The 12,602-nt window shown below is 31.9% G+C and overlaps 2 protein-coding genes, 1 non-coding gene and 1 pseudogene across 3 annotated transcripts; 2 read left to right on the forward strand and 2 right to left on the reverse strand.

Annotated features, from left to right (window-relative positions):
* Window positions 1-456: 456 nt before the first annotated feature.
* LOC111916952 (phosphatidylinositol 4-phosphate 5-kinase 8-like) lies at window positions 457-1,577 on the forward strand (annotated as a pseudogene).
* A 1,159-nt stretch (window positions 1,578-2,736) lies between these two features.
* Window positions 2,737-5,708, reverse strand: LOC111916957 (GDSL esterase/lipase At3g26430). Its single transcript, XM_023912602.3, has 5 exons — window positions 5,345-5,708; window positions 4,511-4,720; window positions 4,268-4,437; window positions 3,502-3,772; window positions 2,737-3,144 (listed from the first exon to the last, which is right to left on the reverse strand). The coding sequence occupies exons 1-5, from the start codon at window positions 5,577-5,579 to the stop codon at window positions 2,882-2,884; spliced, it is 1,149 nt and encodes a 382-aa protein (XP_023768370.1). The 5' UTR covers window positions 5,580-5,708; the 3' UTR covers window positions 2,737-2,881.
* Window positions 5,709-7,073: 1,365 nt separating this feature from the next.
* LOC111916953 (alpha-L-fucosidase 3) lies at window positions 7,074-9,656 on the reverse strand. The gene is made up of 5 exons (XM_023912598.3): window positions 9,259-9,656; window positions 8,236-8,448; window positions 7,984-8,156; window positions 7,591-7,864; window positions 7,074-7,472 (listed from the first exon to the last, which is right to left on the reverse strand). Exons 1-5 carry the CDS (start codon window positions 9,518-9,520, stop codon window positions 7,210-7,212), a joined length of 1,185 nt encoding a protein of 394 aa, XP_023768366.1. The 5' UTR covers window positions 9,521-9,656; the 3' UTR covers window positions 7,074-7,209.
* A 2,512-nt stretch (window positions 9,657-12,168) lies between these two features.
* TRNAR-ACG (transfer RNA arginine (anticodon ACG)) lies at window positions 12,169-12,241 on the forward strand. The gene has a single exon. It is a non-coding gene; the product is annotated as a tRNA-Arg (tRNA).
* The last annotated feature ends 361 nt before the right edge of the window (window positions 12,242-12,602 follow it).

The following is a 12,602-nucleotide window of genomic DNA, read 5'->3' on the forward strand; positions in this document are numbered from 1 at the left end:
AATGCTGGTGAAACATGAATTTCAGCCTGCGAATTTGAAGGCGATGGGGAAACTGCAACTGCAATTGACGGAGAATGCACAGAGTAATGGTCTTGCTACATCTACCATCGCTCTGACGACATCCAATACTCTATCCCCAAGCCCAAAGACTAACTCAGGTACTTGCAATACCAATGTCGATATTTTAGGGTTTATAGGATTTTAGCTCAACAACTTTTCACTTGTATTGATAAAACTACTTTTCAGGTCTTAAGAAGACATGCATGAAGAAAATTACATCATTACTGACTATTGTCATTATATATTCTTTTTTTTTATCTAGGAGTTAATTACTCCAGGATATAATACAATATCTATTTGTTTCTTTCAAATTTCAAACGCTGCTTCTTGTGGTCAGTCGATTCCTACAATGTCTGCTTTTACTATTCAAACACTATCTCCCCTTTGTAAGTTGAGTTCTTTAGATCTATATCAAAACATATCTTACTTTTAGTTTTAGATTTTTATATATCTTCATTATTATAACCATATCAACACCTGATGGTTTTCAGGATGAGTCGGGAGATAAAGTTACATGGAGATGTTTACTTTGGTAATGTCAATGGTAAACTCCCCCATGGCATGGGTAGCTACACATGGTCAGATGGCACAGTTTATGATGGTAATTGGGAAGATGGAAAGATGTGTGGTAGAGGTCGAATCTCATGGTCTTCTGGAACAAGTTATGAGGGTGATTTTTCTGGTGGATATTTCCATGGTTTTGGCACATTAACAACTCCTGATGGATCTGCATACAAAGGGTCATGGAGATTGAACATTCAAAATGGTGTTAGAAGAAAGGAGTATAGTAATTCCGATGTTTATGATGGTTGTTGGAAAGATGTAGTTCATGAAGGAAGTGGAAAGTACGCTTGGGGGAATGGAAACACGTATATAAGGGAACTGGAAATCTGGTAAAATGTTTGGTAGAGGGGTAATGAAATGGGTAAATGGTGACCTTTTTGATGGATCTTGGTTAAATGGGTATAGACATGGGTCAGGTGTTTATAGGTTTTCAGATGGTAATTATTATTTTGGGACATGGACAAAAGGGCTTAAAGATGGTCAACGCACATTTTATCCAGCAGGAAGTAAATGCTCATCTTTTAGAAAAAAAAGCCCATTCTCAAAGATTCAGGGATCCAGAACGTAATGTTTCCCGAACTTATTCTGAAAAATTTACTTTTAGTAGTTTTTTTAGAGAGTCGAGTTGTATAACAAGCAGGAGAATCCCGCCGGATGACGATTATACCCTTGGGGATTCCACTAGAGAGTTTTCTACTTCTGAGAGAACAGAAATGTTTTCTCATATGTCGGATGAGGTGGCAAGAAGGTATATTTTGTGTAATTTATTTATTTTAGTTTAATGTGATTTACAAATTTTATTTTGTTTTAGGTGCGGTTTATAGTGATGGGAAATATGTTTAAAACAGAATTATGGATACACGGGAGGTATGATCTGAAGGGTTCATATCAAGGCAGCTTTACATGTAAGGATCATATAGACGAGGGCACCAAATTAAAAGACCTTGATCTTGCATATGAATTTCATATGGACAAGACACTGCGTGAGGCCCTTTTCGAGTATGTCTATTATATTTTATTATAATAAGTTGAAATAATTTATGATTTTAACACAAGTATGTTATTTTGCAGGCAAATCCAGCTAGACTGTTTGTTTTTAGAATCTCAGCAGATTATTGATTATAGTCTTCTACTTGGATTGCATTCCATAGAGAAAGAGGAATGTAGAAGGTATGCCGTGGATGATGATAGCCAATCTTAACTAAAACTTTTTTAGTTATGCCCTTTTTCTTAACAAATTTTATTTTTAATATTGCAGAATTTCCTCCAAACTTAGGAAGTTTGTGAAGGTAAATGATTGACACTCAAAGATAAAAGATGAACCAAAAATCTATTTGTGACGATTGGAAGATTTGAACATCAATCATTACCATCGGAAAAAAGACTTGGGCACTACTAGTGAAGAAAGGTAATATTTCTCTTATTATATTCTCATATCTTACATTTTTTTTTTACTATTAGATGATGATAAAATAAAGGGTAAACAAACGGATCCAAATTGATGATTGATGTTATATACTTATAGGAACAAAACTGACTGTAATTTTTATCAATATTTCAGGTCTTTCCCGTTGGGCCTAGGTGCAAACGCCTCCCATAATTCAATTATGGTGAGTCGTTATCTCTTATATTAGATCATATGCTGATATTAAGAAGATTATGATTATTATCCCTTGGCAAGTTTTGAACGGTATCCAACCATCTTCCAGCTGAATGATCACTGCTATTACATTAAATTTTAGTTTCTGTTTTTTGCCATCATTTTATTTATGTTAGTTTGGAAGTTTGTAATTGTATTGTTTCTTATGTTTAAATTAAATCGACTTAAGCAATAAGCGGTATGATAATTTTTTTCTATCAGTTAGTTTTTTCTAAAACAATCCAATGTTACTCAATAAAATCTTCCTATTGTGTCCACTTCTTTGACGTATCCAACCCCGCAAAGCGGGGATTCTTCCCTAGGTCTTACTAAACCACACTCAAAACTTTCTATTTGACTTTTCACTAAAACCAATACGTCAACACCTACATAATGACACATATTAACATTCCAAAAATTTGTTACAAAAACGTCACAACTAACAACACGCCACCTTTAATGTAGCCTTTGCATGAATTAAAGATTTCATATTCCAAAACCAAACCAAATTATCCAACTGTATTTTAATTGGTTCATGTGAATTCAATTTGATGGTTCGAGTCTTTGAGAGTTGTAGATACTATTAGTAGAATACAAGTGAGTTTTTGTTTCTCTTATCTATCTATGAGCATGACAAGCCATGTTTAAGGGAACAGGTGGATCAGAGAATGTCCCATTAGCAATTTGATCGTACATCCATTTATTAGCTGCCTCGGTGTAGTGAATCCCATCCCAAAGGATTCTCAACGAAGGATTTTCACACGATTTTGCAATCAATAATTCTTCGCCTTTTATCATTTTCGTGGCCCCACACCTCCTTGCGTTGTTGAAGTTGTACTTTCCACCGTGCCCACAACACACCAAGAACGGATCACCAAATCCTGTCATCTTAATTCAGTCAGACTCCCTCTACGCGTATAAGTTAGCTTATTTTTTGAGTTTATTGCAATTTAGTATTTGATGAAAACACAAAAATAGCTTATAAATTAGCTTTTTTATAAGCTGTTTGAGATAGTTTATTAATAAGTTAGCTTATAAACTCAAAAAAGTTAAATTTATAATGATAATGTTTTGTGTTTTTTTGGTTTTTTTCATGAAAAAAAAAACCAAACTACCCCAAAACAACATTGTTTTAGGGTTTTGGGTCTGTTTGGTTTCTGTATAAAATACCAAACAGACCCTAAACAGATCAGATCGTTTTTTTTCTTTCTAAAAATCATAAGGAAAAACGATGTTACCGAGTTTTTTTGCTTGTACAATGAGTGAATACTTGGCCGAATAGACATCAACATAGGTGATGGCGGCCAAAGGAAGATTCTTTCGAAGTTGGTGAACTGCGGCTTTAAGTTTCTCGTTGAAATACTGTGCCACATCATTATACGGGGCGGCACAACCGTATTTATCCACTTGCGCCGCCGCAATCAAGTACCTATCCATTATGTACGGCAAGCAACCAACGGGACCCGTGTTGTGTATCCAAAATGATCTCCCGCCTCGATCGTACACTTTCTATTTAATTACAATTTTTTTTCAAGAAATAATTAATGACATAATTTGAAGAATGAGTTTAATAAAACCGTTTTGTAATATATTATGTATTATAATAAATTGTTTCATTTTTTTCTAAACCGAATGACCCGTCTAAATAACACCAAGATTATGTTTGTCACGTTAGCTGATAGCTGATAAGGTAGCTGAAATATGTAAAATGACATAAAATGGTATATAGAAGATTGAATTTTTTTTATAATCTATAAAAAGTATATTTGGGAGAATATAAAAAAATAATAAATAATAAAAAAAAAGCTCGTTGGATTGGTGTCTGAATACGTTAAGCCAATTTTTATTTAATCCACATTAACACAAAAATACAACATATGAGTGTTTTCTTTTTTGACATGATGTTTTTTGAAAATTTGTTCATTTCTAAGTGAACTTTCATTTTCTAAAATTTATTTATCAAATTAAGAGTTAATAGGAAAAAGACAGGGGTATAAATCTCACCTTCACAATATTTGTGAACTGTGATATAACATCAGGAACGTATGCTTTTACTTCTTCAGTAGTCATATTAAGTCGATACCCAGCAGTGAGATCATTTTGGCCTATATCAAATGTGTACAATGCGCTTGAAAACTTGTCCATTTCAGGAAACAAGTCCTTAAAGACATCTCCTGCAACATAATGTATAATATTTTAATGCATTAAAGACAAGTTGTTATAATAAATGAGCCAAAAAGTAAGTACCTTTTTGTCGGATTATTTGGGATCTGTTCAAAAAATCAAAGAACTCTGCATACTGAATGTCTAAAGAAATCGGGCTATACCCACTTTGAAAAATTGTAGTGTTTTGACGTCGGATTGTGGATCCAGCTGTCGCATAATTGGCTCCATGGCTGAAATTTGTACCCATTGAATCCAAAAATGGACTAAGATAAGGTATTCCTAAACCTTCAGCTGAAAATTAAAACAAAATCCACTCAATTCGCCTTCTTATAATGTTACATTATTGTAAAATATTGTCATTATATATGTATCTGCCCAAAATTTAATGGTCATGTTAAAGTTGTTTCCTTTGATTTCTTTGGATATTTCTTAAGATGGATTTTTTTGAAGAAAAGTTATGGAACTTGTCAAAATTATCTTTTGAGAGTAGAAAAAAAATATGTATGAAAAGAAACATTAATAAAATATGTAACGTTTGTTGACTAATTAGATATGTATCGCCATCAATAATATAAAAATGAACAAATAAAGTCGGGAAATTAAAATTGCATGGTTCAAATTTTTGACTAACAAACCCTGGCATGAAGATTCTGATCATAATACAGCCAAATTCCAAAACACATTTGGGGAACCACGGTATTAAAAACTACAATTAAAGTTTCGTCTATATGTTGATTTCACTAAAATCGATGGATCAATTTGAACTGATAAGATACGACTTTACGCTTAGCATCATAAATCGGAAAATTATGAGTTTCAGGATCGATGAATTTGGATTCTCAGGGTAAACTACACTTACGATTCTGATAAATTGATGGAGTGTTTTTTCGGAGCAGAAGATAGGGAATTACGAACCTATGAAATCGATTAGTAGACGGCCATCGCAGTAGCGGCCGGAAGGAGAATGGAAGAAAGTTTCGCCGTTAGGCGGAGGAGCTTGTCCGAACATCGCCGATAAACCACCAGTATCCGAATTTGAATCACCGAAGTTGAATACTGCCGGAAAATTACAGTCCGGCGAAGAGAAAGTCGGAATTAGTAGCAGTAATGTAACAGAGATCATTAATCCACAGATCGGAAACATTTTCATCGGAGAGATCTCTTGAGAGAGAGATTTGAAATTTAGAAAGGAGAAGAAGCCGATTGAGGTTTGAGATTTTATCAGTTTTTGAGTATAAGTTTAAAGGGTGTTAGTTTTTCGGTGCTTCTTCAACCCTTAAGTCAAATATGTTAATCATATAACAATATTTATACATTTTCCTTCATTTTTCATATATAAAATAAAAGTAAAATACATTTAAAATGGCAATCCATATGGAGTTTTTATTACCTAAAGTGTTGCATTTTTTATGTTTTACTTTTTATGGTGTTTTTAAATGTGATGCACGATGATGAAATATGTTATATTTTTCGGAAAATTCTTTTGGAAATTTTTTTTAATTAAGTCTATTTTTCTTTTAAATAAAAAAACACAAACCTAATATTGAATTTTGACTTCATCCTGTTTATCATTGTCATTCAATTCCTCTCATCCACCAAAAACATAAACATATGGCCATCCTCATCACTTTCTAAGACAACTCACTTTCTTCAAAGTCTAAGTCATAATAATCTCTCATGTAAGGATTACTTTCGACCATAAACTATAAAGTAAGAAATCTATAATTTTAACACAACTTATAAATAAAGGAGGGATTTTTACCATACACACATTACATTAATAGTGTCAATGGTCCAATGTTGCTATTAGTCGGTGGAATTTCATTTGAGCTTTCTTCTTTGGACAAACCCTAATTAAATATCCTCTTGAATGAGGCGTTATTTTTTTCTGAGTTTATCAATGTTCATTTCCACATGATTGAGGGTTTAATAAGAAAAGGGGTGACATCAAGGGTGTTACCGAGAGAATTATAGGAAACCCGTTATGTGGTCAATATTGAACAAAATTGGAAAACATGATATTCAATTTAGGAAAACAATACAACATCAAAATCGAAAAAATAACAATAGAATGTCTTTTATAACATTTACCTATATATTAATTACATTATTCTCTTTCAATTTATCAAAAGTTTACATCATTGTAAGGTACACCTCCTTTTCAAGTAATTAAGTTTTAATAGATAGGAATGCTTAAAAATGGATCAATATATTTGAAGTTTTTAGTCTTGGGTGGTGCAATTTGATAGGTTCCAAACGAGTTGGAAAGAGCTCAAGGTTAATTCAACAATACTAAATTAAGGGGCTATTTGATAACCTCTTAATGAAACTATTAAGAGGTGACCTTTAAATCGGTCAACATTCAATACGACTTTGATATTGTCTCTAAACTAATCAAAAGCCTTTAAACGGTTAATAAAATCTACCTTCTTTTAACCAGTAAAATATCAGAATCATTCAACACTAAATGACTTATTTTAATCTAACAACTCGTAAGTTTGAATTTGATTTAACAACATGATGAGTGTTACTCAAACTTGATTCGAGAAAGATTAGACATCTCAGGATAATTTAAAGTTATCATTTGAAATAACTTTTAATAAAATAAGCCTGAGCCCAAAATTCAGATTTTAGAATAACAACTATAAGCACCATCTATATTCAATAAATATAACAAAAATAAAGCATGTTTGATTCAAGTCCCTAAAACTTAGAATTCGAATAATTTCCACTAAGAACCCTACCTATAACAAATTTGGATATCAAAGCCAAATACTACCTTAATGTTGTCTACGGCAGGCCAATCCTAACGGGATTGGCGGGTCAGAAAATGACCCATTTACAATTTGATCAAATACCCATTTATTGGCTGCTTGGGTGTAATGTACGCCATCCCAATTTATCGCAGTCGTTGGATCTGCACAAGCTTTACCCACCAAGATTTCCGTACCATTGATTTTGATCTTCCCACCACAACCAATATGCACATTGTAGTTGTACTTTCCTCCATGACCACAACAAGCTCTCAATGCATGTTTAAACCCTAAATTTCAAACAAACATACAAGTCTTTAAATCACATGAACAAAACACTTTCTTGTACCTTATTTGCAAATAATGCAAGATTTATCTTAAATTAAAGAATTGAATAAAATCACTCACGTAGGTGATTGATGCTTTGGGTAATGAGTGCATATTTGACTGAATAGATATCGACGTAGGTGATTGCTGCTTTTGGTAGATGCTCACGTAGTTGATCTACAGTTTGTTTTAACCGAAGGTTAAAATACCGAGCAAGTTCGTTAAATGGGCCCACACATCCATATTTGTCCACTTGTCCAGTTGTGACTGGTTGACGATCGAGGACGTATGGTAGACACCCAAATGGACCAGTATTGTGTATCCAAAACGCTCTGCCTCCTTGATTATAGATATCCTAATAAAAAAACTAAATTCGTTACAAAATGTAATAATAAACATATTATATGATCATAATATTTGTTTCTGAAATGGTTCATATATATTATATACGAAAATTAAAAGGGAAACACTCACCTTGATCACAGTTTTGAATTGACCTAATATATCTGGTACGGACTCCCTAACTTGCCTAAGAGATAAGTTTTGGAATAAGCCAGCAGTCAAGTCATTTTGCCCGATATCAAATGTATATAAAGCACGTGAAAAGTCCTCAGTTTTGGGCATCAAACGCTTAAATACTTCATCAACTACACAATGAAATTTATAAATCACACAAATGCTTATAAATATGATTATTAGATATCATAATAATATGAAAAATGTTACCTTTTTTGGTGCGAAAATTTTGTACCCTACGATGGAAATCATTAAATTGATACCATTGAACATTTAGAGAAAAAGGACTGAACCCACTTTGGTGGAGGGTTTGGTTTTGTGGCCTAATGGTCGAACCAGCTGTGGCAAAATTGGCTCCTTGGGTGAAGTTCGAGCCAAGTGCATCTAAGTATGCACTCAAGTATGGCAGCTCGAAGCTTTCAGCTGCAAAATTTAAAAAAAAAAAAACATTAATTGCTAGATAATGTTTTAAGAATTATACAAATGTACATTTTATCTTAGAATTAATATAAAGTTTATATTAATGAATATGGTGAACTAGTTAAATTGAAAGGTCATATATAATTTTATTTATGGTTAAATACACATCATCAAATATATAATATAATTTCATTAATTTATTTATCATACCATATTTTTCTTTTTTACAGATTTTTACTGGGAAAAACAATTCATTTCTAACAGTTCTCATTGTTATGATACAGAAAAAAATAGAAGTATAAAACATTTATAAAAGAAATATAATCTATAATTATAACTTAGTAGATCTTTCATATATAAAATATTTTATTAAAAAACAAAAAAGTATTGTTATGCCATTCAGTCACGTGCAGCTCCAATTATACGATTTTGGACCCGAGTTAGGGACACCATTAATCGTCTGTCACGTGAATAGAATATAGTCGTGTTTTCAGGTCATATAAAAATAAATCTTTTGTACAATTAAATGACTTTTTCTATCGCGAGATAATCATATCATTATTGAAAAAATCATGAAACTAGCCACATAGAGAAAATCCAAAAAGTTCATTTTACTATTGATAAATAATTAAATATGGTAAATATTGTTATCTATAATTATAATACTACCCTTTATGTCATTTTAATTTTAATGATTATCCAATAAATACATCAATTTTCTGATTTCAACCAAGTAACTAATGGATCATACAAAATTTACCCAAGAAATATCTTATTGAATATGCAAAAGAAAGAGATTTGTATAATAAATACCTATAAAATCGATAATAAGCCGGCCATCACAGTACCTACCGGCCGGACCATGGAAAAAGGACTCTCCGTGGGGTGGTCCGGCCTGCCCAAACGCCGCCGATAAGCCACCAGTGTCGGAATTCGAGTCTCCAAAGTTGAAGATCGCCGGAAAATCACATGGGTGTTTACTGGTAATGGCACCGACAACTGAGTTCCTCAACAAAACCACTAAAAACAACATAAAAGCTTCTGCCGGAAGATTCCTCCGGAGGCGGAGCTCCATGACTGACTGAGAGATAGAGAAAACGGTGAGGGGGGAGAAATTGGTAGGAAAACGAAGAAGATAATGTGTCAGTAAAAACTAACCCATTACATGTGCATCATGGGCTTTATGCCATTTGCATATAGTAAGGAATTACCAAAATGGGTCTTCCGAAAGTGGTGGGTTTCATGGGCAAGGAATAAAAAGAAGCAAGATTAAGGGGTATTTATGTCTTTTCGAGAGTAAAACAGGATGATATGAGCTTCAAAACTGTCGTCATGGCTAAATATAGGTTTACAAAACGATATCCCACTTTCTGTTTGAGACTAAAACTATAAAAATAATGATTTATATGTTTTCAAGGAAAAGATTTTGTTACATCTTTTTTTAGTATTATTTAACTATAAATATAATGAAAAACTGTACCCAAACCTAAGATGTAATGTAATTTAAAGCTCGAAGAAAAAAGATCAAGTTTAATAACATGGGTTGAATTGTCTACTTTTATAAGTACGGATTTTTTTATAGCTTTTATAGCAACATATTTTATAGAACTTTATGTTTGTTGCAATGCATAGCTTGAAACTTTAAAAAAAGATATATTTTTATAGAGATAAAAACTAATACTCAAATATGTTGCTATTTTATGCATTTAACACAAAAGAACATTGATAAATCGCACTGAAAACTGGTTAATTGCACAAAATAAAGTCCCTTTTAATATATTTTTGTCTAATCTTGATTTTGTTCATCTAAACTAAGTTTTGCACAACAAAGTTGGGTGGTTGGGTATGTTGATGGGGATGAGAGTTGTGAAATAGGATAATACAAATTATCAAATGCATGAAGTTATATTGAATAGTAATCTTATTTAATAACTCTTTAATTGAGATTTAGCTAACAAAATAATATTGTTATATCGTGTTTTTGTATTAGTCGGGCCGAACTTAACATAAACTGTTTACTTTGACTCTTTGAGTCTTTGATGTTGTAAAATGGGATAAGATGTGTACAATACAAATTTAATCTCATTTTTCTATTGTTTATAACATTATACTTTTATCTTTAGGTTAAATTCCATAAACATTCATGTTTATAGTTATCTATGACCTGGAATTAAAAAATATATGTTTAAAATTATGGTGCCATTTTACGCATCTAACACAAAAGCATATGTTTATGGCAACATATATCTTTTTAACTAAACTGAGTTTTACACATATCTCCGACAAAGGTGGGTGGTTGGATAGGGTGATCCGGATGAGAGTTTTAAAATTGTATAATACAAGTTATCAAATGCATGAATAGTGTTGAAAAGTAATAATATACAAAACTACAATTTGAAATAAATTTTGAAATTTTCTAAGGAAGGAAATATGTTTGAACTTTGGACCGGTTCTCATTGGATAATCAATCTGCTAAAATTAAAATTCATGAAATGATGTATAGTTCTTTTATCATTTTTTGGTATTAGCCCGTCCGAACTCGACATAAGACCCTAAGTCTTTCATTATTTTAATCTTTCATTCAATATTAACGACACATCATTTCACAACCTTTTCCTTCAAAGAAATACTCATATTAACATTTCACCAAATTTTATTAATTTTTAATAGTGATATTTGAATATGAGAGATTCGATGAGTTTAGGTCATTAGTATAATAAGTTGTTGTAAGACCTGTAAAAACAAATTTATGCTTATGTTTTCTGTATCAGTTATGACATCTAAGCTTTTAAGTAGTAATGAAAAACGTTTCTCTGGAAATGACTTGATATTAATATGATCTCACATCAAAATAATGTTTTGGGACAAATTCTAAATTAATGTATTCTTTTTGAAAGATACTCTATTTTAAATAAACATAAAGAAAAAGCTTTTAGTTAGTCGTATAATTGAGGATGTCACATCGGTTATCAAAGAATTTAATCGACTAATAGAGGTTGGAAAGATTACGGGCAATGACATGAAATGGTGTACAGGATATCTACATAAATTGTTATGTAGAATAGATGAAATTAATGGTCAATAGAATCAACGATCATGTTTAAAAGTGGTGTGCTTGAATACATGTTGGATGATTTGGAGATTGAGAATCATGGACACTTTTTGATCCTCCTAGACGCTTTATTTTTTATATTAGTGCCGTGTATTTGTTTAATTGGGTAGTAAATAAAAGTGTCAAACTTAAGCTTAATTGAATTGTTTTTGTGCAAAACATTGGAGCCATTATTTCGTTGTAATTGCCTTTTTTATTTTATAGCATTTTGGTAAACTCAAAAAATTAAGCCGTTATAAAATACTTAGGTTGTGAATGGTTTTGCACAACTCTAGCTAAAATAATCCGTTAACCCTAAAACATTACAAAATAAAAGTATAAAATCTTAAAAATGTTGTATATTTATAGTAGGTATAATTTCTTTGTTTTTTAAACATTAATCATAGATTATAAATAAGGTCAAAGTATCTCTTGTAAATGTAATTATGGTTTAAATGGGTACAAGATGCACTTTATTTAAATATGTCAAAACTACAATGATGGCAGTTAAAAATTTAATTTAAACCAACCCAAGGGTTGGCCTAACGAATGCACTGTCACTTAACAGGAGTGTGAGACTTGGTAGGGTATCTTAATTATATATTTTCAAATCAGTAAAAAATCTCAAATTTGACTCTGTGGCCCAATGGATAAGGCGCTGGTCTACGGAACCAGAGATTCTGGGTTCGATCCCCAGCAGAGTCGAGTAATTTTAATTGATGCTCTTGCTGTCAAGTATTTTTAATTATACTCTTTCAGAAAATATAATTTCATTTTCAAGTTCAATAATCAAACACAATCACAGCTAATATAAATAAGAATCAAGTATTTTTGCTATTTCCCACATTTTTTTTCCCTAAAAAGCATTGCCATAAGCCCATAACGATCTTAAACTCTCATATAACCAATTTTTACCCAATTTCAATACACAAGTCTAAAAGCCCATCATCAAAGACAAGTACTCTTAAGATCCCAAGAAAGCCTCTTTACATCCAACAATGCGACTTCTCACATCCTCCTACACTAAGGGACCAAAATACTCAATCCAATGCCAAGATTAATAGTC

Source organism: Lactuca sativa, chromosome 8 (assembly GCF_002870075.4).
Source record: "Lactuca sativa cultivar Salinas chromosome 8, Lsat_Salinas_v11, whole genome shotgun sequence".
Classification (NCBI taxonomy): domain Eukaryota; kingdom Viridiplantae; phylum Streptophyta; class Magnoliopsida; order Asterales; family Asteraceae; genus Lactuca; species Lactuca sativa.

Coding starts and splice junctions, on each gene's coding strand:
- LOC111916957 (XM_023912602.3), bottom strand. CDS start 5,579: ATGAAAATGTTTCCGATCTGTGGATTAATGATCTCTGTTACATTACTG. Junction 4,438..4,510: donor CCAAATAATCCGACAAAAAG/GTACTTACTTTT, acceptor ATTATGTTGCAG/GAGATGTCTTTAAGGACTTG. Junction 3,145..3,501: donor TGTACAAGCAAAAAAACTCG/GTAACATCGTTT, acceptor TTAAGATGACAG/GATTTGGTGATCCGTTCTTG.
- LOC111916953 (XM_023912598.3), bottom strand. CDS start 9,520: ATGGAGCTCCGCCTCCGGAGGAATCTTCCGGCAGAAGCTTTTATGTTG. Junction 8,449..9,258: donor GCTTATTATCGATTTTATAG/GTATTTATTATA, acceptor TAAATTTTGCAG/CTGAAAGCTTCGAGCTGCCA. Junction 8,157..8,235: donor AAATTTTCGCACCAAAAAAG/GTAACATTTTTC, acceptor TTCATTGTGTAG/TTGATGAAGTATTTAAGCGT.